Source organism: Thalassophryne amazonica, chromosome 8 (assembly GCF_902500255.1).
Source record: "Thalassophryne amazonica chromosome 8, fThaAma1.1, whole genome shotgun sequence".
In the NCBI taxonomy this organism is placed as follows: domain Eukaryota; kingdom Metazoa; phylum Chordata; class Actinopteri; order Batrachoidiformes; family Batrachoididae; genus Thalassophryne; species Thalassophryne amazonica.
In genome coordinates, this window is record NC_047110.1 from 102,042,719 (window position 1) to 102,069,324 (window position 26,606).

General features: G+C 42.1%; 1 protein-coding gene and 2 long non-coding RNA genes across 3 annotated transcripts in view; 2 read left to right on the plus strand and 1 right to left on the minus strand.

The window, feature by feature from the left end:
- The first annotated feature begins 2,838 nt into the window (after positions 1-2,838).
- Positions 2,839-15,009, plus strand: LOC117516195. The gene is made up of 3 exons (XR_004562328.1): positions 2,839-2,917; positions 4,133-4,138; positions 14,998-15,009. It is a non-coding gene; the product is annotated as an uncharacterized LOC117516195 (long non-coding RNA).
- Positions 5,929-26,556, minus strand: LOC117516194. The gene is made up of 3 exons (XR_004562327.1): positions 26,239-26,556; positions 23,164-23,166; positions 5,929-5,939 (listed from the first exon to the last, which is right to left on the minus strand). It is a non-coding gene; the product is annotated as an uncharacterized LOC117516194 (long non-coding RNA).
- Positions 17,054-26,606, plus strand: part of LOC117516190 (cytochrome P450 2J6-like) — a 36,369-nt gene continuing 26,816 nt past the window's right edge. Inside the window, exon 1 of the mRNA XM_034177102.1 lies at positions 17,054-17,215. Within this exon, the coding sequence (XP_034032993.1) occupies positions 17,054-17,215 (162 nt within the window). The remainder of the gene's footprint in view (positions 17,216-26,606) is intronic.

Genomic DNA, 26,606 nt, shown 5'->3' on the forward strand with positions numbered 1-26,606 from the left:
TCACAGGAGGTCGTTTTGACCGTTGGGGTTTTACATATTTATTGTATGGCCTTGCCTTACAATATAAAGCGCCTTGGGGCAACTGTTTGTTGTGATTTGGCGCTATATAAAAAAAAACTGATTGAAATTGATTGACTACTGAGCAAAAATCATTGTTAGACGTTTTTAGGTTCAATGATTCCACGGCGTGTAGATGTTATGGCGTCAGTGACCCCATGGCCTTGGCGGAGGTTTGCACTCTCTGAGTGCTTCTAGTATTGATTATTTAATTAGGTTTTCAGTTTGTTAATCAGCTGCCTCCCCTGAGCCATAAGAACTGACCCCTGACCCCCTGATCACATACACAGGTTGTCTGGCCCTCTTCTACCTCAGTATATGTAGCCACTGTGCACTTTAACATCACTGTGTCTTTTTAATGTCACTTTACACTTTAAATATTGCCTCATCATATAGAACTGCACTGAAAAACTTTTTAAAGTGTTTACACGTTTTCTTACTTGCACATCTGTATTAATATGTGTGTTTTGTATTTGCACACTGTTTTTTGTCTGTATTGTACAGTTTTTGTTAGAGACTTTATATCTGTTGCAGGATAACAGTCACATTTCTGTTTCACGGAGAAACAGTGTGATTTTTGTGAGTGTTTGTATGAATGTATGAGTTTTTTTATAAACACTAAGGGGTGCACAACTTTTTCTTACAATGTTTTTCAAAAGTTGAGTCATGAAAAAATACACTAAAAGCATAATTTTTTAGAAGATTTCAAACTTTTATTTGTGCACTTTTTAAATCTACTGAAGCCGTCCTCTGTCTGTTCTTGTCCGTCCTACTTGCTGAGGTATTTTGCTGTTAAGAACCCCGCAAAAAACAAAATACCACCAACAACAAAACTGCGCCGACTGTCCTTCTGACCAGATAATTCTCGCTGCTCGCTGTCCTGCTTTGCTTCAACCTGTTTTTGGGAAGTTGCTTCCCGGGCCTCCAGCTCCTTCTTGAACCAACTGCTCTTTGCTTCCAGCTCCGTTCTGAATTTTTCCTCCTGGGCCTCCAGCTCTTTTTGCAGCCACTTGTCTTTGGCTTCAAGCTGCTTTTGAAATTCCTGCTTTTGGACCTCCAGCTCTTTCTTGAAGCAGTTCTTTGCTTCCAGCTCCTTCAGGAATTCTTCCTTCTGGGCCTCCAGCTCCTCCTTGAAGCACTTGTCCTTGGCTTCAAGATCTCTGTTGAACTTCTTCTGCTGGACCTCCAGCTCTTTCTTCAGCCAGTCATCTTTCGCTGCCAGCTGTTTGTTGAAGTTAGAAATTGTGTCTTCCAGCTCTTTTTTTAATCTCTCCTCTTTATCTCTGAACATGTTGTTCTTCTGTTCCAATTCTTTATTGTGGTGGTCCTCCTGGATCTTCTTCTCTGTGTTAAATTTTTCTTCCAGGGCGTCCATCTCCTTTGTGAAATATTCATTTTTAGCTTTCATCTGTTTTTTGAAATGTTGTTCTTTTTCCTTCAGACATTCTTCCTTCTCCTCCATCATTTTCTTAAATTCCTGTTGCATGTTTGACAGTTCTTTTTTGGACAGCTTTCTGACACCGTCCAGTTTCCTTGTCAGAGCTTTGACATCTGCAGTTTGCTGAACCAAATACATCAGGTTGTCCTCTGTCTCTTTCTCCAGGGTTTTCTTGAGATTTTTGATCTCTTCGTCCTTTTTGTGCATCCTGGTTCTAAACTGGTGGATCGTCTGCTTTAAATGCTCCACTTCAGTCAGCCCATTGTAGCTGATCTGATCCTGATGAGCACCAGAAGGACCTTCTTGATCACCAGTAGACTGAGAACAGAGAGTTGGCTCAGTTTGTAGTCCATTCTCTGTCAGCTTCAGCTGACTGGTCTCCTTCAAAGCCTGCTGTGGGGAACCAAAAGAGAAAAAAACAAATTACTAATTATGAAGTATGATCGCTCTGTCCGTCCCTCTATACGTTAGGATGCATCACTTTAGAGTCTCTGAAGAACTTGGGCTTCATGTCAGGTCAGTTCTGGGATCATGTGGTTCCATCATGTATCCCCACATTCACCATATAATAGAACTGTCTTGGGTCCTAGTTGTCAACCCCCAGGCAGACCACCGGCCTAATCCCATCTCAGGAACATAGCCATCCATCTGCTGCAGCCAGATGTACGTGGCTACTTTTGGGAGGTGGGGATGGACCAGTGAGCTGCCTGGGTTCTGCCAACCAGGACTCACAGTGACCCAGTAAGGTCTGTTGATGGACCTCAGGATTCATTGGGAGGACATCAGAGACTCTGCCTCCACTTTGAAAAATCACTTTAAGCAACAATGATGTGGAGATCCTGAGAACTGACAGGATGTCCACATACCCCCCCCCCCCCCACCCCCCAGTCACCTGAATCAAATTCTTTGTAAAAATCCAGTAGAAAGTACAAAATATTCACACGTGTAGTCCGACTGCTCATGTTGCTGAGCAGCAATCAGACCATAAGTAGGTGTACTAACACCTGCACAACAACAGGGCTGTTAAATTTTTCACAGTGAATATATGAATTCATCCATCAACTGCAGTACAGAGATGTAAGACACATAATTTAAAATTGCCAAGAATTCCTCTGTCATTTAGTACCAATTAACTATAATCAATATGAATGTTCACAGTTTGAACCCCTGTGAGATAATGCAGGTCAGTGCAAACATAATGGAACATCAAACAATTAAATATGAAAAACGTACCACTTTCTTGCTTTTATGAGGCATTCTGACAGATCTTTTATTCTAAAGGTTGATGAAAGTTTATTCAGAATCAAGACAAATATTTCTCTGCTCACTCCAGATGATCCATGAAGTTGTGAACTGTGCACACACTTATAGTTAACTTTAGAGGCTTTGTGACAACAGAGACCTGATGTTTGAGGTGAAAGTGTTGTCACAGCACCCTGCTTTATGATGTCACTAAGCTCAGTCAAAGCTTGTTTGCTTATGATGGTAGAAGGTGGTTGACATGGTTTCCAAGCAACAGCCACTCTTTATGCTTTATGATGTCACCAGTTACAGTAGTGTTCAGAATAATAGTAGTGCTATGTGACTAAAAAGATTAATCCAGGTTTTGAGTATATTTCTTATTGTTACATGGGAAACAAGGTACCAGTAGATTCAGTAGATTCTCACAAACCCAACAAGACCAAGCATTCATGATATGCACACTCTTAAGGCTATGAAATTGGGCTATTAGTAAAGAAATGGTATGGGGACATACATATAAAATTACTACTAATCCAATATTTTTGTTGCAAAAGAAAGCTGTGAGAATTATTTGTAACAAATCACATTGTGAGCCAACGAATCCATTGTTTGCCTGTTTGCATATTCTAAAATTCTGGGACTTGGTTTATTACTTTACAATACAAATTATGTATAAAGTTAAAAATAAACTGCTGCCACAACATGTCCAGGATCTGTTTAAACTGAGGGACTCCAGTTATAACTTGAGAGGAATTTTATTGTTTGAAAAATTAAGGATCTGAACTACTGCAAAAAGTCATTGTGTATCTGTCAAAGGTGTTAACATCTGGAACAACTGTCCCGACAACATTAAAGTACTTGGTACGTTAGTAGGTTTTAAAAGACATTTCAAGAATAACAAAATTGCATACTATAGTTGAAGACTTAGGTCTATTGATTTGTTATTACTTTCGGGTTTGTGTGTTGTGTGCCAGTATTATCATCGTGTGTGCATATATATGTATGTATGAGTACATGTATATACAGTAGTGTTCAGAATAATAGTAGTGCTATGTGACTAAAAAGATTAATCCAGGTTTTGAGTATATTTCTTATTGTTACATGGGAAACAAGGTACCAGTAGATTCAGTAGATTCTCACAAATCAACAAGACCAAGCATTCATGATATGCACACTCATAAGGCTATGAAATTGGGCTATTAGTAAAAAAAAGTAGAAAAGGGGGTGTTCACAATAATAGTAGTGTGGCATTCAGTCAGTGAGATTGTCATTTTTATGGAACAAACAGGTGTCAATCAGGTGTCCCCTATTTAAGGATGAAGCCAGCACCTGTTGAACATGCTTTTCTCTTTGAAAGCCTGAGTAAAATGGGACGTTCAAGACATTGTTCAGAAGAACAGCGTAGTTTGATTAAAAAGTTGATTGGAGAGGGGAGAACTTATACGCAGGTGCAAAAAATTATAGGCTGTTCATCTACAATGATCTCCAATACTTTAAAATGGACAAAAAAAAAAAAAAAAACCCAGATGCGTGGAAGAAAATGGAAAACAACCATCAAAATGGATAGAAGAATAATCAGAATGGCAAAGGCTCACCCATTGATCCGCTCCAGGATGATCAAAGACAGTCTGGAGTTACCTGTAAGTGCTGTGACAGTTAGAAGACGCCTGTGTGAAGCTAATTTAGTTGCAAGAATCCCCCGCAAAGTTCCTCTGTTAAATAAAAGACATGTGCAGAAGAGGTTACAATTTGCCAAAGAACACATCAACTGGCCTAAAGAGAAATGGAGGAATATTTTGTGGACTGATGAGAGTAAAACTGTTCTTTTTGGATCCAAGGGCCGCCGACAGTTTGTGAGAAAACCCCCAAACTCTGAATTCAAGCCACAGTTCACACTGAAGACAGTGAAGCATGGGGGTGCAAGCATCATGCTATGGGCATGTTTCTCCTACTATGGTGTTGGGCCTATATATCGCATACCAGGTATCATGGATCAGTTTGGATATGTCAAAATACTTGAGGAGGTCATGTTCCCCTATGCTGAAGAGGACATTCCCTTGAAATGGGTGTTTCAACAAGACAATGACCCCAAGCACACTAGTAAACAAGCAAAATCTTGGTTCCAAACCAACAAAATGAATGCCTCGCAGATGTGAAGAATCATGAAAAACTGTGGTTATACAACTAAATACTAGAATAGTGATTAACAGGATTGCTAAGAAAAAGCAGTTTGAACATAATAGTTTTGAGTTTGTAGCATCAACAGCAGATGCTGCTATTATTGTGAACACCCCCTTTTCTACTTTTTTTTTTACTAATAGCCCAATTTCATAGCCTTAAGAGTGTGCATATCATGAATGCTTGGTCTTGTTGGGATTTGTGAGAATCTACTGAATCTACTGGTACCTTGTTTCCCATGTAACAATAAGAAATATACTCAAAACCTGGATTAATCTTTTTAGTCACATAGCACTACTATTATTCTGAACACCACCAGGGATTTAGGGTCCCATGAAAAGAAATATTACTGGGCCATCCCCCATATTATTTTGTCAGTATTATAATTGTATTAGAGGCCTCTCTTGGCCTCTGTCAATCATGGGCCCCTAGAATCCTTCTCCTTATTCTTCCCTTTTTGGCATCCCTGGCTACATGTGCTTTCTTCATAATTTAAACACTACGTTTGCTTAGAACCTGTACTAAGAGGTGTTCAGAAGTGTAGGCCACCTATCAGGCAAACATAAAATAAGGCTTAAAGGTAATGCAGAACCAGTCATACATGTAGTGAGAAAAGTGGCAGTTGCACTTTTGCAAAAGAGTCTCAAGGAGAAAATAGACACTTTGATTACAGAAGGAGTTATTAGGAAAATAGCGGAACCCAATGAATGAGAAACCTAACAGAGATCTGAGACCGTGCATAGACCCTAAAGGCCTAAATGAATCAATCCAACGTGAACTTTACAGGCTACCATCTAAATCAGACATAACAAGTGCAGTGAGTGGAGAATGGTATTTCTCTAAAGGAGATGCTTCCTCTGGGTGTTACCAAAATGTGCTGGATGAGGAAAGCTCCCAACTGTGCACATTTAATACTCCATTTAGAAGACACTGCTTTTTAAGACTTCCATTTGGAATCCGCTCCCCAAGGTGTTCCACAGAACAGTGCAACAAATCTTTGGAATAGAAAAGGTGGCGTATGTATCTCACAGCATTACTAGTGCAGAAAGAAACTGCGTACAGATTGAGAAAGAGACATCTGCAGCTGTCATTGTCTGTGAGAAGTTCCATGAATATGTTTATGGAAGGTCAGTAATACTCTGATATGATCATAAGCCACCGATAGCTATCTCACAGAAGTCATCATGCATACAGCACTTAATGCTAAGACTTCAGAAATCTGATGTGAAATTGAAGTTTAAACCTGTCAAACACCTGGTATTGGCCGATGCATTGAGTATGGCCAGCCTATGCAATGCCAGAAGCACTATGGTTTAGGTACTGCAGATCCATTTGGACTCTTTTAGAGGACATATGCCAGTGTCAGATACAAAATGGTCATGAATAGCAAACAAACACAAAGGGATTAACAACTAAAAAGAGTCATGGAGCAGATATACTTACCAGGGCATGTTAAGTTGGACAAGCCATACCAGCACTTCAAAGGAGAACTATCAGTGCTGGATGGTGTTCTGTTAAAAGGCACCAAGACTGTCATATGTACCTCTATGAGACAGCAGATGGTCAGATTAGTGCATTAGCAATTGGGAAATGCAAGAGATGTGCACAAGATGTGTTGTACTGGCCATGTACGAGTATGCATAAAGACATTGAGACATACACACAGTGCTGTGAAACTTGCCAGCACCACCTATACCAGGACCTTATTCAACTCAAAGGCAAGGACTACCTGTTGGTCATCACTATCACTCCAACTAATCAGAATCTGCATGTCAGAGTGACACAATGGCTGAAAGAGTCGTAGCACACACACACAAAGTGATATTCACATGCCATGGAATTGCTGTGACTGTGATAAGTGACACTAGACCTCAATGCCCAAGTCAATGCTCCAAGGACTTTTCAGAAAAATATGGTTTTGAACCTGTAACCTCAAGCCCTCTCTATCCACAATCGAATGGATTAGCAGAAAAGGGAGTGCAAATTGTGAAGTACAGTCTGAAAAAAACTGCAGAAAATGCAGAAGATCCCCATCTAGCCATCCTGAACTACTGAGCATCATCACCCTTGGACAGTGGACTTTCACCAGCAGAAATGCTCACGAATCATACGCTCAGGACCAGACTTCCATCAGTCACACACCAAATGGAAAGTGTGTTCCACCCCCCATCTGAAAAAGAGACAGACTGAACTGTACAACAGAACAGCCAAGTCTCTGACCCACTCACACAGGAGGACATTGTCCGGGTAAGATGTGATGAGCAGTGGGGGCCGCTAGCTAAGGTGGTCAAGGAGACAACACCTAGATTGTATGAAGTCATCACAGAGTATGGGACAACAATGAGGCAAAAAAGAAGGCACCTGCTAAAAGTGCACAGAAAGAGCTCATGGACACTAACACAAATGAGATGTCCATTCCAAACCAGGCAGAACAACCAGAAAGAATGGACAATCAAACCTGTCTAGAGGCAGACAAAGACAAGCAAACTGATGTAACAGAGGGTCAAAGACCAAAAAAGGTGGTTGTGAAACCAAAAAGAGTGATTGAAGAGATGCAATGTGCAGATTGTGGGGAGGGGAAAAGATATGGATGTGATGGTGAAGAAATTTATGTTGAAGTTGTGAACAGTGAACAGTGTTACATTCAGTAGCGCAAACATAGGTTATATGGTGTTAAGTTCTAAAGATCAGAAAGTCCATTTGTAGAGCGCCAACACACGACAGCGTCGCCCCAAGGTGCTTCACACAAAACAAGCCAAAAACAAATTAAAGTGAATTAAACAATTAAAAAGCACAATTAAAAGAGTAAAAGAAATGTTAAATATTAAAAGAAATAAAAAGCATAATAACAACAATAAAAAGAATCATGACAAATATGTGAAATTGTGCAAGTAGGTTGCACAATTTAAGTGGTAATGTTCAAGTACAAGATGACTTTCTTGTAAAAAGGAAGATATATTGAGATGTGTGCCATGCCAGTACCACTAGATGGCAGTGTTACATCAGACCTGTGAAGCTGTTAACAGGAAGTGAGTATCACACTTCCACTGGAGCAAAGTGTGGTAAACTGGGCTAATCGGTGTGTGAGTGTCTCGTCAATAAACCTTGACCTCAAACTCCCGGGACCCAGAGACATGAATGTCGCTGCAGAGATAAGACAAGACAAGTCCAAGTGAAAAGTCACATTTGTCACACATGGAATGGAGAGGACATGTCCGTGGAGTATCACTTGACTTTAGGGTTGCCAACCGTCCCTTGAAAAACGGAATCGTCCCTTATTTGGAAATAAAAGTGTGCGTTCCGTATTGACCTGAAACGGGACGCAGTTTGTCCCGTATTTCTGTGAGAATCAAAAAGTCTGTAAAATGTCAATGGAATTGACTGGCGCTTTATATGGAAACTTATGGTAAATTTGATCCCAGCCTCTCTCCTGCTTTTCACCAATGAGCTGACAGACACGAGTTGACGATACAGAATCACTCTTATCTCATTGGTCGAGGGACATCTGCTCGCAAGAAGATACCGACGTCATGAGCCGACGACGGTCGCTGGACGACAATAACAAATCAGCATCGCTGATATCGATACAGACACCGACACTGACACTGCAGATATGTCTACGGACAGCAATGTCTGTAACGACGTTACTACTCCTCCAAAAAAACAAAAAAGAATGCAAAAATACAGGGGAGAATGAGAAAAGGAAAATGGCTGGGTGGAAAAGGTGCGCTATAATAGTATTGTTTACTTTTCAGACTTTATTTTTTGCACTTTTTATTACACTAAATGTGTAAATGTGCACTGTTACATTGTTTTGCACTGTTACATTGTTTTGGATGATGCAAATTTTCTGTTTTGTTTTTTTTTTGTTTATACAATTTTAAGTTAAGCAATAGCACTACAGAGATTTATTTTTAAAGAAGACAGAATGCTCATATTGAAATTGTGAGTGAAAATTTATTTTGCACTAAAAATAAATTGCTAAATAATAATTTGTTTTCCATGTGTTCATATCAGAACAAATGCATGTATGCATCTACCTAAATTCAGGGTCAAGTCAACAGTCAAATGGTTAAAAATAGTTTCACACAGACGCTGGGAAGGGTGAAGGCAACGGTCAGTCGGCCGGTCGGCCCTGGCGGTGAGGTGTCCCTTATTTATTTTTCAGAGAGTTGGCAACCCTACTTGTCTTCTCACACTGTCAGAAGTCTTCACGTTCACACAGCATGTGCATGAATGCTCAAAACACAAACTGGGATTTCTTTCTAAATAAGTCAGGACAAAAAAGGACCCACTACACACAGTGTCTGGTCACCTGACACTAAATCTTTTCAGTTTTGTGATTATTTAATTTTCTTCTTAGGGAACAATAATCATCCAAAACATGTCGTCAGTGCTGAATGAAGAGGGACAGTGGAAATTCCCAAACGAATGCAATCCTGAAAACTTCCTCAATGACCAGGGACAGTTTTTTAAGCCAGAAGCCTTCATGCTGTTCTCTGCAGGTTTGACATCATAATGCTCCGCAGTTAGAACTCACAAGAGAAAATGTAACTTTAAAATACGTTTGTTTTTTTGCATGTTCATCTTTCAGGTCCTCAGATGTGTCTGGGAGAAGGTCTGGCTCGTATGGAGCTTTTACTCTTCATCATGACTCTGCTGAGGAAGTTCAAGTTCATCTGGCCTCAAGATGCAGGACAGCCAGACTACATTCCAGTCTACGGGGTCACTCTGACTCCCAAACCGTACCGCATGAAGTTCCAGTTTAGGACCACACTGTGAGACCATATTTGGCATTGGATTATAGCAAGGATTTTCCTGTCAGCTAGGGGTCACCACAGATCATCTATCTCCAATGCACCCTAACCTCTGCATCTTCTTCTGTCAGACCGACCTCCTGCATGTCCTCCCTCAGCACATCCATAAACCTCGTTGTTGGCCTTTGTCTTACACTGAAAAAAGAGAACTGAACCAACTTTTAAAAGCATTACGATTGGTAAAACCTGAATGAAGTCATTTGAAGTTAGGTTTGTAAGTTAGAGTTGATCTTACTTGCTAACTTAAGTTCAACAACTTCATTCATTCATTACCAATTGTAACTCTTTTTTTAAGTTAGTTCTTTTTTTAGTGTATATTTCGGCCAGACGGCACCATCCTCAGCATCCTTCTCCCTATTTATGCCTTCTTCTGTTCATGTCCAGACCATCTCAATCCCGCCTTTCAGACTTCATTCCCAAACTGTCCAACCTGTGCTGTCCCTTTGATCACCTCTAATCCTGTCCATCCTCGTAATCCTCCCCCCCCCAAAAAAAAAATTCAGTATCTTTGTTAGATAAAATGTAATGTACAAACATGTTATTATTATTATTATTATTTATTACATCTGCTCTTTTATATTTTCCTTTTGACCATAATTCTCTCATTACCACAACCTGAGATGAACCCTGTAAGAATAGTTGCTTAAACATTCCAAGACCGTCAAGGTTGCAGACAGAGGCCTGTGCCAGCAGAAACTGATTAGTCAGAGGAGCAGAATGTTCCACAGCCTTGAAGTGTCTTGTGTCTGTCTACTTGCAAAGTGCATCATACGATCACGTGTATGTAAATGAATGATTCACCCTGTAACCACCCATGTTTGTGTCTCAATAAAAGGCTGCAAAGTTGAGGACCTCTTCGGAATAAGCTGCACAGCAGGTTCTGTTGAGCTCTTCCCCTTTGCGCAAAGCCACAAAAAGAAATTTCTCTGTCTGTTTCCGTTGAGTCATTTTTTGTATGTGCAGGTGAAAAAGGGGTTAAACCTGACATATTTTCTGGTGCCGTGACCCGGATGTCAACATACCCGTCTGCTGTGACCAGAGGATGACAGACCGAAGCCCGTCGACGGCCGGCTCCATAGGGAGACCGAAGGAAAATCCCGGTGAGTGAATTCTCAACCTGGCCGGTCCTTACAGCTTCATCCTCTGGCCACAACGGAGGATTGACGACATGTGGACTGAAAAAATCAACGAACCTGACAGATGAATAAGTAAATTCTTTTATGGTCTAACAGGGGCAGGACTAAGGTCAAATTTGACGGGGTCAAATTAAGAAACAGTTACGGGGTGACTGTCAACGACGTGACAGGGTCATGTCAATAAAATCTTTTATGGACTAACAAGGTCAGGACTAAGTTCAAATTTGACAGGGTCAAATTAGTAAACAGTTACAGGGTGACTGTTAAAGAACATGACTGGGTCACGCCAGAACAAAAAGTCCACTATACGACCAAAGAAAAGCAGTTACAGGGTGACTGTCAAAAACATGACAGGGTCATGACAGAATAAAAAAGTCCACTATACGACCAAATTAACATCAAAGTAAGACCACTATAAGATCAAAGTACTATCAAACTACCATCAACGTAACATCAGAAGACGTCTAACAGTGTGAAAAGTAATAGTGATCAAATTTACGCAGGATTTTACAACAGGATGCGACAAAATACAGCTGTCTAAACGAATGAATGAGATTTGTATGAATGACCTGTATGAATGGAATGACAAACAATTGAAGCACTGGACTCCTGACATCCCCCATTCCAGGGGACAAAAACAAAGAGTCTCTGTAAATTGTGAAATCATTCCTACGCACCACACCTGTTTGTGTTGAAGGACGTGACTGAAAAGAGGCACTAGGCAAGGTCACCCACCTCCTTCGGGAGATTGAAGTGGTTGACACTTTTCAGTCAGACTGATAACCAAACAGTAAAAAAGGGAAAAATAAATCGTCTGTTTAGGATTCCCTAGGAATCAACCCCACAGACGACCAAAATGGGGAATACGCAATCGTGTTGCTATTGTTGCACAAAAAACAATTCACCTGAAGGTGATGTCAAATTTATGATACAATGCGATCCAGAAAGACAGAAATATGTGGAAAAATGGAAGAGAAAACGACTTCAAGGGCAAACTGATTGTGTTGGAGTGTGAGACACTATCAGACAAAATAACTGCGGAAGCAGCAAGAAAGGAGGGAGTGAGAAAAGACTGAAAATTGATAGAATTTAATATACTAATCGAATATATTTAATATACTAGATGAACAGGCTGAAGCACTTAAAGGGCCTATTAGAACCAAATTCCAATGTAAAACAAATTATGATGTTATTGCTTCAACCAAAAGGTCCATCTCAAAGGTAAGGGCCCCGCTCCATCAGCCCCTCCCTTTGAAAAAAAGACTAGAAGCTGCAAAAAAAAAAAAAAAAAAACTGCAGTATTTATATCAGATGACATTCCTGTCAATCTTCAACTCGGCTTCCTGTCTTTCTGTTCGTGCCACTGTCTCTAACATAGCTGGTCTCAGCGTCTTGTAAACTTTCCCTTTCACTCTTGCAGATGTTCTTCTGCCACCTTTCTCCACCGTGCCTGCTTCTCTACCACACTGTCCATTACTTTGGATAGCTAACCCCAAGTTGACCCCAAGCTAATCTACCTGAACCTCCTCTACTCCTTGTAATTGCTCTGTTAGACTGTAATAGATCAATTTACAACTCGACTGTTGGCTCTTCAGGATGACTTTTTGGTGCCATTCATACACCTGCAGGAAAACAGAGGAGAGTGGGTTATCTGCAGGAAAAGATAAAGTGATTCTTGGCATCCTGAGTGTGAAGAGGGTTTTTAATTTCTTCCCATCAATGAATGAATGAATGAATTAAAGACCTGATGCTAAACAAACTCACCTATGTTATATTGTTTACTGTGATTATTTTACTGACACATGAAAATTTTAAGGTACTGATTTTTTAATACTGAAAAATGTACATGTCAGTGGAATATTTTTTAATCTATTCAGAATTCACATAACAGCTTTGTGCAGATGGACTGGGTCACGTCGTCCTCTGGCTTTGCCTTGGGCGGTGTTGTTGAGGTATCAGTACAGACTTTTTGAGGCATATGGTCAATCTGTTGTTTTGACTCCACTAACAAAATAAGGATTTAACACGGTGTGTGCAACCTGCTGCTGTGACACTCATCCAACAAGTGTGCCAAGTTTACTCTCTGTTTCATTTCTGTGGAACAGTTCCACCATCATCAGGTGTCAAAATCCAGGACGTCATCTGCATTGTGACACAAATGCTGTCTGATCAAGTCTTGATCCAATACCCAGGTGCCACGATGCGAACACCTGGGGTTGGCCTGTTGGGGTGAAATGCAGTGGGGACCTTGTGTGCCCCCTGGCTGTAATAGTAACCATGAAGACTCAACAGGAACCCTGAACATGAGTCCACTAACAGAGTTCTGGTGAAACAAGAAGTCTTCACCTGCAGATCAGTTAGAAGGTGGGATGGCTTGTCACCCAAAAGGTGTGAAGGTGGATGAAGGCTACCTCAGTGCCGTAACACAACAAATGCTTTAACATCCTCCACTGTGTTGGATGTTGTCTCGTCCCTCGGTGGATTTCAACAAAGTGTGTCATCAACTGTTAGTTGGTTATCGAGGACGTACATGGCTTTTAAAACTGACACATAAGATGCATCAACAAGCACCTGAGTGGTGCTTTGTCCAGGTTGTACATGGTGATCAGTGGAACCAACAGCTTGTGATCTGTTTGTAAAAAGAAAATGCTAAAGCCAGGTAGGAAATCGCTCACACACCCAGACTCCTGCCAGGGACTTTTTTTTTTTTTTTTGGTACATATGTTTTCTCTGCATGGATACAGAAGTTGTGACTGAAGTTGATGAATGAGCAATCACAGAGCTTCAAAAAGTGTTTTGGTGCCTTTGGAATCATCTCCCTCTGGGTTTTGTCTTATCTGGTACGGGGCATACTTTTTTGTTTAAGCCATATTTGCATGATTACAACCTCTTTAGGATTCTTACATATTTGAACACCTCCTGAATTTGACACTTATATGTTTGAAGTGATAAGTCCATCCATTTTCTTCCGCTTTATCCGGAGTCGGTTCGCGGGGGCAGCAGCTCAAGCAAAGCCGCCCAGACCTCCCGATCTACACACACCTCCCCCAGCTCCTGCGGGGGAACCCCAAGGCGTTCCCAAGCCAGCCGAGAGATGTAGTCCCTCCAGCGTGTCCTGGGTCTTCCCGGGGCCTCCTCCCAATGGGACGTGCCCGGAACACCTCTCCAGCGAGGCGTCCAGGGGGCATCCGGAAAAGATGCCCGAGCCACCTCAACTGACTCCTTTCGACGTGGAGGAGCAGCGGCTCGACTCCGAGCTCCTCACCCTATCTCTAAGGGAGTGCCCAGCCACCCTGCGGAGGAAACTCATCTCCACCGCTTGTACTCACGATCTCATTCTTTCGGTCATGAGCCAAATCTCATGACTATAGGTGAGGATCAGAACGTAGATCGATCTGTAAATCGAGAGCTTTGCCCCCCTACTCAGCTCTCTCTTCACCACGACGGTCCGATACAGTGACCGCATCACTGCAGATGCTGCACCGATCCATCTATCGATCTCACGTTCCATCCGTCCCTCACTCGTGAACAAGACCCCGGCTTGATTATGATTACATAATTAGCTAATTATCTAAAAATGCACCGATTTCAGTTTGTAGGATTTCTAACAACACTACAGGTGAATTTGAACAGGATTTCAGTCCTTTTGATGACAGATACAAGATTTTCAGTTGTTTGGTTCCTTTGACGTTCATACCTAATTAACATAAATTAGCCTATTTTGGGCCCTTCCACCCCTTGTATTGTTCTCTATTTTTTGTATGTTATTCCCTACCATATCTCACGGCATGTCGTGATTCAGCATCACGAAATATACATTAACTATTGGTTCATGATATTGTCACGAAAAGTGCCCCATTTTTGTAAGGCAAAGGCTATTCGCCCAACCGCTGGGCAGATAAGTCATACATTGAACATTACACGCCCAACCGTTGGGCAGACAAATATAATGTCTTACCTTACTTGCCCAACCGTGACCGTGTATTTGACACATTTTGTGCATCTAAACTACATTTTTTACACCACTTTTTTAAGGCTTTATTGTGGCGTGAAAAGCGGCGTGTTTGATACATTTAATGGTGCCATCTTTAATTACTGTGAAAAAAAACACCGCAATGGATGAAAGCAGACAAACTTCATAAGTATTTTAAACAGAAGCCTGTTAACGATGACAAAACATTTTTTATGAACAAAATGTTGCTTGTTGGCTGTAAGATGGTGTTAGTTTGACACAGTTCCCTGGGTGTGATGAGCCAAACAGAACCGCTTTAGATCACGAGTTTTGACATTAAAAAAAAGAATTTAATAGAATGCAATATAACAAAAAACACTACCATGTTCTTTGAGAGGATCTGTGAATGACAAGCTGCAGGCAGGGGAGGAGTTCAGCGCTTCGAGGACAGGGGCAGTGAGGACGCAGGATGTTTTCACGCACAGGGCCAGTGTTCGTCCACATGGTCTCCTGGGTTTCTCCTCCTGAAGACTGGGATCTGTCAGCACCAACCAAACCTCAGTTTGTCCTACATCACTGTGCTGAAGCGAAATAGAGAGACGGCAAAGTTACAAAAAAAACAACAACAAAAAAAACCAGACACGGAGAGCCCAGGAACTATTACGTAACAAAGATACAGTTTGGATGGACAGCTTCTTCTCTGTGTAAACATCACCTTTCAAATCGTCCTAATGAGATTACTCATCAACAATCTCAACACAATGAGAGTAAAAATGTTTGTTTGACTTTCAGTCATGTGGACCTGTGGTAAAGTGCAAGACTTTGTTCTACGCTGCTTTAATCATCTTGGTAAAAAGTGCAAAGGTTTTACTGATCAATGGAAAAGAACATCAGCTGTCACACACAGTGTCATATGAAGACTGTTCTGTATGCCAACAAGTTCTTACAAGTTTTTTAGGTCTTTGTTCCTTTTGTATTTGTTGTTATGAGTGTGTATGTATACAACCCCAATTCCAATGAAGTTGGGACGTTGTGTAAAATGTAAATAAAAACAGAATATGATTTGCAAATCCTCTTCAACCTATATTCAACTGAATACACCACAAAAACAAGATATTTAATGTTCAAACTGATCAACTTTATTGTTTTTGTGCAAATATTTGCTCATTTTGAAATGGATGCCTGCAACATGTTTCAAAAAAGCTGGGACAGTGGTATGTTTACCACTGTGTTACATCACCTTTCCTTCTAACAACACTCAATAAGCATTTGGGAACTGACGACACTAATTGTTGAAGCTTTGTAGGTGGAATTCTTTCTCATTCTTGCTTGATGTACGACTTCAGTTGTTCAACAGTTGTCTCTGTTGTCGTGTTTTGCGCTTCATATGACTTTCGACATTTTCCCTATTGAATTGGCCATTCAGTCAGGTCGTTCTGACACCACGTCAGGACAAGGGAGGAGCTTCTGGATCCAAACCATTTTTATTTAACAGTTTAGCAGACCAAACACATTAACTTGGTACCACTACTGAGAGACGACCCCTCACACGGTAAATTTTGCAGAGTAAAATATATTCTGCTGGGATAACATTTGGTCCCAGTCTAAATAGAGTTAAATAGACTCTATTATAGAGTGAAATCAGCTCCACCGTCTTGTCAAATCAAGTGTTTCTACTCCAATAAGAGTTGATTTAGCACTGTGATAGAGTATATTTAACTCTATTTGGACTGGGACCAAATGTTATCCCAGCAGAGTAAATTTTACTCTGCAAAATTTACCGTGCACACGTGTGCACGACACCACACATAGCATGTTGTGTAAGATCAGACAGACATCATGACAAGTTCATTAAAGCATTTGTACGCGCCTCCTTTTAAAGGATTTTTTTTTCTTACTCTTTTGATGAGCGTTTGAGCTCATCTTTTCTATATTTTTTCAGCTTTGTGATGACAGCAGCAGACGGCCTTGCGTTGATGGTAATACAGGCTGTAGAACTGTCAGGGAACTCACATGTGAGATTTCTGTGAAAGTTTACTTTTGACAGTGTTGGCACAAACTCCATGACTCCACATGTCTGACAGTCTGCTGCTTCCCCAAAGATCCAGTCCCTCTTACTGTAACCCCACCCTCTGACATCTGTGGGTGGAGGAGGTCTGACAGACCTGGGGTATATCTTCTCCTACTGGACCTCCTGGCTCACATCCTACAGTCAGCTCCTACAGTCTACATTATGTTGGCTTCTGTCATCCTACTGTGGTTCTTTGTTTTTAGTCTTCTTCTTCTTTTCAAATGCAGGAGACCCAAAAACTTCCCACCCGGACCCTGGGCACTGCCAATACTGGGAAACCTGCACCATATCAATTTAAAAAACCCAATCAAGAGCTTTGAACAGGTAAGAAAACCACTGAAAGTGGACATATGGCATCATAATGTCTTACATTCTTGTACTTTAATTATTGCAGACAACTGAAAATTTATGTGTGACAAGTATTCACCAGTGCTGAAAATATTTTTCATCTTTCTGCACAGAATTGACTGGCATTGAGTGTAGACTTTGAATAATACTTGCCCTGCATTATTTTGTTTACACATATCTAATTTTTAGGTGCATATGTGTTGACCATACAAATTTCATCTGTGAATATGTTGTACCCAGGATATGGGGTAATGTGCTGCAGTACCTCTGAAAATATGAGAGAAATGATCACGAGAGTTATTTCGGGTTGTTTCTCCCACGCAGAGGTTTATTGCAATGAGGAGAAACCCCGCAAAATCACTCCAGTGGTGTGGGAAGACATTACAAGTTGCAAAAATAAAGGATCCCCCAGGATTACTAGACGATTTCCGAGAATGCGGGCACAATTCCTTTGAATAGAATTACAAAACATTTAGAAAAAATAAAGAATAACATACTTTACATACTTTTAACCAACTCTTAACTGTATTTATATTGTTCTGAAGGCTTTTATGTAAATGTATATTTATTACAAACCTTTTTAACATTTTAAGAACTTTCCTATTTTTAACTATTTTTAATATGACATCACCTTATGAGTTATCATTATTTATTGGCGCTGTCCTGAGCATAGTGTTTAAAGGTGTGCTATCCTTCTAACCTATCACACTCTCCCCCACTTGAAAAAAATGTCGTCCCGACATTATAATCAAAACATTTACTTTTACATGTCAAAACTATCAACATTCTATATTTACCCGTTAGTCCATAAACTTGAAAGCAAACCATATCTGTGGGCTCTAGCCATCACTTCACTACAGATCAGGTCTGAAGACTGAAGACTAAGGAGTCAGTAAGCAGTCTATTGTCTGTGTTTATAACCATAGAAGGAAAAGTCTCGATGGCAGGGCTGAGTGTAGTATGGCTGCAGCGTAGGGAACCATGGGGCCAGACCTGGGTACACAGGCAGCAGAGGCGGTGCAGGCTGGACACTGTAGCAGGATGGGGTCCCTAGGTAGTCGTAGGTCATCCGTTTCGGCGGGTGTCTCTCTCGTTGAGGGCGCTGGGACGTGGTCTCCTCTGCTCCCTCAGATGCAGCAGGCAACGAAGGGGCTGGAGGATCGCCAGCAACTGAATCCATCTCCTCATGAGTTGCCTCCTCAGCCGCAGGGTGACGTGCTTCCAGATGGTCTCCACCGGTTGGCCCTGCTGGAACAGCAGCAAGGGCTGGTGCTGGAGGCTGATGTCTCACTGCAGCAGGTTCTTGTTTCGTTTCAGGAAGGTCTGATGGCTGGGGACCAGGCGGCTGAGGTGGTGCATGGTAAAAGCTGAACTCATCACCACTCTCATCATCAGACACATGAGTATCTGGGGCAGTTTTGTCTCTCCTCTTCTGTTTTACAGGGTTGTCTTTTTCTGGGGCTGGTTCAAAAGGTAAGTGGTCACATGACATGAGTATGTTTCTGTGTAGCACCCTAGAGCGTCCTTTGCCTCTCTCTGGTCTCACTTCATAGATTGGGAGGTCAGGCCCCATTTGTCTGTCTACCCTATGAATAGTGTCCTCCCAATAGTCTCTGAGTTTCCCTGGGCCTCCCCTTGGAGTCAGGTTTTTGACCAAGACTCTCTCGCCAGGCTGTAACACAGAACTCCTTACTTTCGTGTCATAATGTCTTTTGCTCTTGTCAGCTGTTTTCTTGGCATTCTCATTTGCAATGGTATATGCTTCATCCATGCCCTTTCTCCATTTTTCAACATAGTCTTTGTGGTTACTAAAACCAGGGTCTGAATATAGTCCAAAGAGCATATCTACTGGCAATCTGGGTGAGCGCCCGAACAGTAGATAAAATGGAGAGTAAGCAGTCACATCACAACGAGTACAGTTGTAGGAGTACACCAGCTTGTTGATAGAGTCCTTCCAGTTTGACTTTTCTGTTTCAGTGAGTGTCTTAAGCATTTGTAACAACGTCCTGTTCATGCGTTCGACTTGACCATTCCCCATTGGGTGATAGGGTGTTGTTCTTGAGCCGGCCATGCCACTGAGTTTCTTAAGTTGAGTGAATAACTGATTTTCAAATTCACCGCCTTGGTCATGGTGAATGCGACAAGGAAAACCAAACCTCAGGGCGTAGTCATTGAAGATGAGGTTTGCAGCAGTTTTCCCTGACTTTGAAGTAGTGGCATAGGCTTGTGCAAAGCGTGTGAAGTGATCAACAATCACTAAAATATATTCAAAACCACCTTTGCATTTGTCAAGATGAAGAAAGTCTATACACACAAGTTCAAAAGGCTGTGTTGTTACAATGTTGGTCAAAGGGGCTCTTGAATCGCGACTGGGTTTTTTCTGTTTGACACAGGAACACACACGGGTCACATAATGTTCGATGTCTGTCTGCATGTAAGGCCAAAAGAAGCGGTCACGTACTAAAGACACGGTGCGGTCGACACCTTGATGGCCCATTTTATTGTGCAGTTCGTCAAGCACTGTTTTCTTAAAGTGTTCTGGCAGTACCAGCTGTTTGCGGACAGAAGTGGTTCTGTACAAAATGCCATCACTATCTAGCACTAGCTTGTCCCATTCTCTGAATAAGCATTTTGTTTTTGGACTGCAAGTTCTTAGCTCTCTGGTCAGTGGCTTTGAGTCTGACATTTTGCTCTGTAATACAGGGCCAATAACAGGATCAGTCTTTTGTGCTTGGCTTAGCTGTTCTTTTGGGATGGGTGTGAGTGATGCTTCGGCTGACACACCTTGTGCTGTGACTGACAAAGCTGTGGCCAACATTGACCATGTGGCAGGGGTCTCCTTTTGTGCCTCTATGGCCTGGATAGCAGCTGCAATAGAGTCAGGAGGGAGTTCCTCAGAACAGTCTTTCATTAGAGTCTCTACATCAAGGGGCATTCTCGACAAAGCATCAGCATCACCATTTTCTTTTCCTGGTTTGTACTTAATAGTGAAATGAAAGTCAGCGAGCTCTGCGACCCATCTTGATGTTGTTGCATTCAGTTTGGCAGTGGACAAAATATAAGTTAATGGGTTGTTATCACTAAACACAGTGAATGACGGGCATAATATAAGTAGTCTCGAAATTTGTCTGTGATCGCCCACTTTAAAGCTAAAAACTCGAGCTTGCCTGCATGAAAGTGGTAGTTTTTCTCAGCTGCTGTTAATGTGCGCGAGCCATAAGCAATAACTCGCAGCTTATCATTTTGTCTTTGGTACAGCACTGCACCGAGTCCCTCGTGTGAGGCATCAGTGTGTACAATAAATGGCTGGGTGAAATCTGGAAAGCCGAGCACTGGTGGGTTCATCAGGCAGTCAATTAGTTCCTCGAGTGCACTTTGGTGTTTGTCAGTCCACATTATTTGTGTGGATGAGGGCACAACGGGACTCGTCTTCTTTTGCTTTGTGACTCTCGTGGTCAAATTTTCGTTGTCCTTGTCTGCTTTTAACAGTTCATATAGACAGTTTGCTTTTCTGGAAAAGTCCTTTATGTATTGCCTGTAGTATGATAGAAGGCCTAACATCTTTCTGAGCTGACCAACAGTTTGCGGTTTAATGTCCTTGAGTGCTCTTACAGCTTCAAAATCAGCAGGATCAACTTTGCTGCCCTCTGCTGACACTATCCTACCCAAGTAGCGCACTTCAGGTTTAAAAATGTCACACTTACTTGACTTAAGTTTAATACCAAAGTCTCTTAGCTGCTGGAGCACTTTTCTCACATCCTCCACATGACTTTTGAAAGTTTTGCTGTAGACCAGTGTGTCGTCCAGGTAGGGGATGCATATGTTGTCGCGAAGTCCCTCCAAGCACTCCTCCATACAGCGTTGAAATGCTGCAGGGGCATTCATGAGTCCAAAGGGGATGCGTACCCACTCATACAATCCCCAGGGGGTCACAAAAGCAGTGAGTGGGCGGCTTTCCTCTGACATGAACCCCTGGTGGTATGCTTTTCCCTGATCTAATAGTGAGAACCAGGAGTTACCACCTAAACTGTCCATAATGTCCTGGACACGTGGGATGGGCTGGCGATCTGGATGGGTTTTTCTATTCAAGTCTCTATAATCTATACACAGTCTCAAAGTGCCATCCTTCTTTCTAACGCATACGACTGGTGAGGAGTATGAGGAGTTTGACTTCCTGACCCAGCCTTGTGCGATTAGGTCATGCAGGTAACTTTTCATCTCCTGATAGAGGGGGCGTGGTACTGACAGATATGTGCGTTTGACAGGCTCATTGTCCTTGAGTGAAATAGTCATTTGCAAGTTTTCAATGCAGCCTATGTCATTGTCTGTTATAGAAAAAGAGTCACATTCTTCTCTGAGCATCTGCTTAACTATGACCCTCTGTTCTTCACTGAGGTGGCCAAGATCTACAGGAGGATCCCACTTCTCATTAGAGCGAGATAAGGGCTGTGTGCTGGTGGGATTAATTGTAGCTACAGTGGCTTTTTCAAACATCTGGGCAGGTAAAACAGCCGTTATAGTCTGTACCGTTCCAACTAAGGTACGACCTACCAGAACAATGTCGTGGTCAGTGGGGTTAGAGACATCCACAGTTATGACAGGTAAAGTGCCCTTTTTAACTCTGACCAGAGTGTCAAAGAACTCAAGATTGTCTGGCCACTGAGGGTTTAAATCTGGCTCAAATAGCATAGTCATGTCTTGTTTAAATGGCTGTGCTGCTACACGGCATTCCACTTGGATATGCCTTTGTTTAGGAACAGTAATACAGTCCTTTTTTGTTTTCACTTGAAACTCATCTGCTGTATTCGCACTGACAGCCTGAATGAAAGCTTTCACCTTGTTTCTTTTGAGGTTGGGGAATGCTTTTCTCACTGTACTGAATGCTTTAGCTCTTTCAGTCCTTTTCAAGATGCATTCAATGACATTGTAACCTATAATGGGGTGCGACAGGTAACAACCTTTCATTACCAACATGGGAATGATCATTTCCTCAGGTGGTTCTGCCCCAGAAACAAGTTGGAATGTAGTCTCGATCCACCCGAGGTATGGCATGTTGGTCCCATTGGCTGCAGTGAGGCTCAGTTCAGTGGAGTCCATCATCTCGGCAACATCTCTCAGCTTTAGGTGTGGCAAGTAGTCTTCTTTCCATCTCTCGTCAATGATTGACACTTGTGAGCCTGAGTACCACAAGGCCTGAAGTCTGTGGCCATCCAGGAGACACTCGACCAAACACTGTCTGCCCACCAGAGATGTGACCTTGTGAGGGGTGTTCACCTGGACTGGTGGCAGTGGGATGTGGACCATCTCATTTTCATTGTTTATCTTTAACTTGTTGCATTGTCTCTTATGTTCAATCCAGTTTTGCTTCTGACATGCTTTAGAACAATAGAATGTCTTTTTACATGCTGAACACCGTCTCAAGTTCATGTCTGGATCTTCTTGTTTGCAGTGGGCACATTGTTGGGACCTGTTGCTGTCAGCGATGGTTAACACTCGTCCCTCAGTGGTAACCGTTGCCCGTTTAAATGTCTCTCTCGAGGTGATTTTGTGCCTCTGTTTTTGCATCCAGCTTGGAAGTGTTCCTCGCTCCCACAGAAGAAGCAGTGGGTGCAGCGCTCATTAGTTACGGACTGCTGGCAGGCGTGGCACCTCCTTTCTGGACGAGCTGGGTGACCTTGGTAGTGCTGTGGTGAATACTGAGAGGGTGATGGTTTTTGGCGGGGGCCCTGATAGAAGTGAAACTGCTGCGGGTCCCGATCGTACTGCATAACTGGCGGCTGAACGTACAACTGAGCACTAGACACTGGCTGTTGTAGTGTCTCTTTAATTTGCGGTATCTCTGCACTGAGACCTTTCAGGGAGGCTACGTCTGTCTTTAGATCTGCTAGTTCTGTGACTAGTTCAGGAGGGATTTTAGCTTTAACTTCCTTTACTGAATTTTTGACAGGCCCGGCATCTTCTGACTGAACTGCGCTCACACTAGTGGCTGACTGTGAGGCTAAACACCCTTTCTTGTGCTTCCTCTCTGCTTCATTAGCACAAGCTATGTTTAATCTTTCTAGCAGGAGCTCATCGGGAGTGCCATTGTCTAAGAGCAGTGGCTGCATGTCGATCCTGACACTGTCACTCTGAAGGCCTGTCAGTATGGTGTGCAAGCACATACGCTGCACTAGTGCTGGGTCATACTTAAGACCTGACTCTGACTCCTGTGATGCAAATAAGACTTTCTGCTTTAAATCGAGGACCCTCATCAGGAAATTCTGGGCAGTCTCTTTGGGGTTCTGTACCTCTGAAGCGAGTTGTTTGTAGAGTTCAGTGGCACTCTTCTCCTGGAAATGAGAGCGAAGAATGCGGCGTAGAGTGGGCAAAGTGAGCTGGGCTTTCCCCTCCAGGTAGCTGCGTAGTTGTAGACCTGGCAAGATAGCCCTGATGACAGCATCTACAATGTCAAACTCTGAGTAACCTCTGCTCAGTCCATTTTCGATCTGATGGGCAAGACTGGAAAATGTCAGTTTATCCTTCTGGCCTGGCTCTCCTATTTGGCCTGATATTTTGAAATCTTTGTGCCAATAGGCGCCTGGTTGCTGCTGACTGGGCACACTACTCACAGGGCGGTTACTTGTTTGGGACTGAATATTAGCCACTGCGCTTCTCACTGTATTAACTGTCTCTGCTACCCGTGGAGTAGTAGTTGGCTGGTCTGTTCGCCCTGAGTCTTCTCTTTCATTTACATTTTCTCCAGGTAAGTCATTTTCAACACTTATTATTTCAGCAATCTTATTCTTCAGTGACAATAGTTCAGACATCCCTTCATCCTCCAATTCTTTCATTTCTTCTCTTTCAATATGCATCTGGATGTGCGTCAGCAGGGACAGGCGTGTTTTTGTGTCAGCCTTTATTTTCCCTGCTATACCAAGAAACTCACAGATGGACACTAACTGTTCTTTAGGCAAAGTGTGCACTCCATGCACGATTTGTTCTTGTTGCTGTTCCAGCAGTGACATTTTGGCAGTAGACAGGAGGAACTTTTGCAGGTACAGGGGAGACCAAGCTGTGGGATCCGTGCAGCTCCTGGTGATCTCTGGTCGGCCTCAGGATGCGTGGACTGGAGCACAGCTGCCACCTCTCCTTAACCGCAACACCTTCCTCACTGTAGGCTGCCTGGGTGATGTGGGGGATTTAGCAGGCTCAGACTACGACGTACAGGCTGTGGACATCGGACATCTAAGCAGCAATCCCAGCGGTGCCTCCAAATGCTGTACCCAGGATATGGGGTAATATGCTGCAGTACCTCTGAAAATATGAGAGAAATGATCACGAGAGTTATTTCGGGTTGTTTCTCCCACGCAGAGGTTTATTGCAATGAGGAGAAACCCCGCGAAATCACTCCAGTGGTGTGGGAAGACATTACAAGTTGTAAAAATAAAGGATCCCCCAGGATTACTAGACAATTTCCGAGAATGCGGTCACAATTCCTTTGAATAGAATTACAAAACATTTAGAAAAAATAAAGAATAACATACTTTACATACTTTTAACCAACTCTTAACTGTATTTATATTGTTCTGAAGGCTTTTATGTAAATGTATATTTATTACAAACCTTTTTAACATTTTAAGAACTTTCCTATTTTTAACTATTTTTAATATGACATCACCTTATGAGTTATCATTATTTATTGGCGCTGTCCTGAGCATAGTGTTTAAAGGCGTGCTATCCTTCTAACCTATCACAAATACTCCGTCTTGATAACCTTGGAATTACTTTGTTGAATCTATGCAGATTTAGTTATACACATGCATTAGTTATACGCAGTCATATACACAGAACGTACCGCTACACAGGTATAGTGCAGCAGATAATCGAAACAATCCTTCACTTGGGCATACAAGCATTAGATTTGGCATGAATGTTCTTCATAAATCAGTGTTTGAGAAAAAAGTGTGGCCACTTGAAAATCCAATATGGCGGCCAGGTAGGGGTCAATGACGAATTACACAGGGGTCAAAATTTTAAAATGCTCCTATCATATTGAAATACTATATACTATACCACATTATGTGTGTGATCACAAAGATTCCAAAAAGGTATAGTTTGGACTATCTATGACTGAATGTTCTGGAGTTATGGGGTAAAAACAGCAAGAATGGTGACAACGGTCAATTTCAGTTTGTACAGGGGTCAAAAGTTAAACTTGCTCCATTCTTTGTAAAATGTGATGCAAATTATTGGTTAAGTTAATAGGGTTTTAAAAAGGAATAGTTTGCACCATGTGTCATTCTCAATTGTCACATTACAGGGTAACATCTGTCACATGCCACAGAATCCAATGTACATCAACATTGTTTGACAAGTACTTTGCAAACCAAGCATTCAACACAGTCAAAACTACGCCATTTATGAATCCTATTAGCTCAACCAATAATTTGCACCACTTTTTTACCAAAATTGGAACAAGTTTAACTTTTGACCCCTGTACAAACTGAAATTGACCTTTGTCACCATTCTTGTTGTTTTTACCCCATAACTCCAGAACATTCAGTCATAGATGGTCCAACCTATACCTTTTTGAAATCTTGCAGACAGCCGTGTGGCAGACAGAGCGTCGACTGAACCAGACAATTCCAGCATTGGACCTCACGGAGACTCGCTGCACTGCACAAGACCGGGCTATGTTGTCAGATAAACAGAGTGGCTTTATTTAACTCTATTCAAAATCATTAATCTTCTCTCAGGTTAACAATACCAAAGTAAATTACCTGTTAAATTAGGACGAATGTTACTCCTAAAACTCCCGCTACGAAACCAAACTATCAGAACATCGTATAATCATTGCTAATTGAATGTCGTCATCCTTAATTTGCTCACTGTGATATGTCCTGTTATTTAACTCTTGCCAGAGTTAAATAAACATCTTAAACGTGTGAAGTTGTCTGTGATTTTTGTATGGTTTTACAGAGGGTGTCGGATCTGACCCGCGGAGCTTATCCTTTAGAAACTGCCCAGTGCTCTGAATGTCAAAGTGAAGAAATTCAATGAAGCGCGGATAAACGGCGGGAGTAACTATGACTCTCTTAAGGTAGCCAAATGCCTCATCATCTAATTAGTGACGTGCATGAATGGATGAACGAGATTCCCACTGTCCCTACCCACTATCTAGCGAAACCACAGCCAAGGGAACAGGCTTGGCAAAATCAGCGGCGAAAGAAGACCCTGTTGAGCTTGACTCTAGTCTGGCACTGTGAAGAGACATGAGAGGTGTAGAATAAGTGGGAGGTGTCTCTCGTATGCCGCCGGTGAAATACCACTACTCTTATCCTTTTTTTCACTTACCCGGTGACGCGGGGAGGCGAGCCCCGAGCGGGCT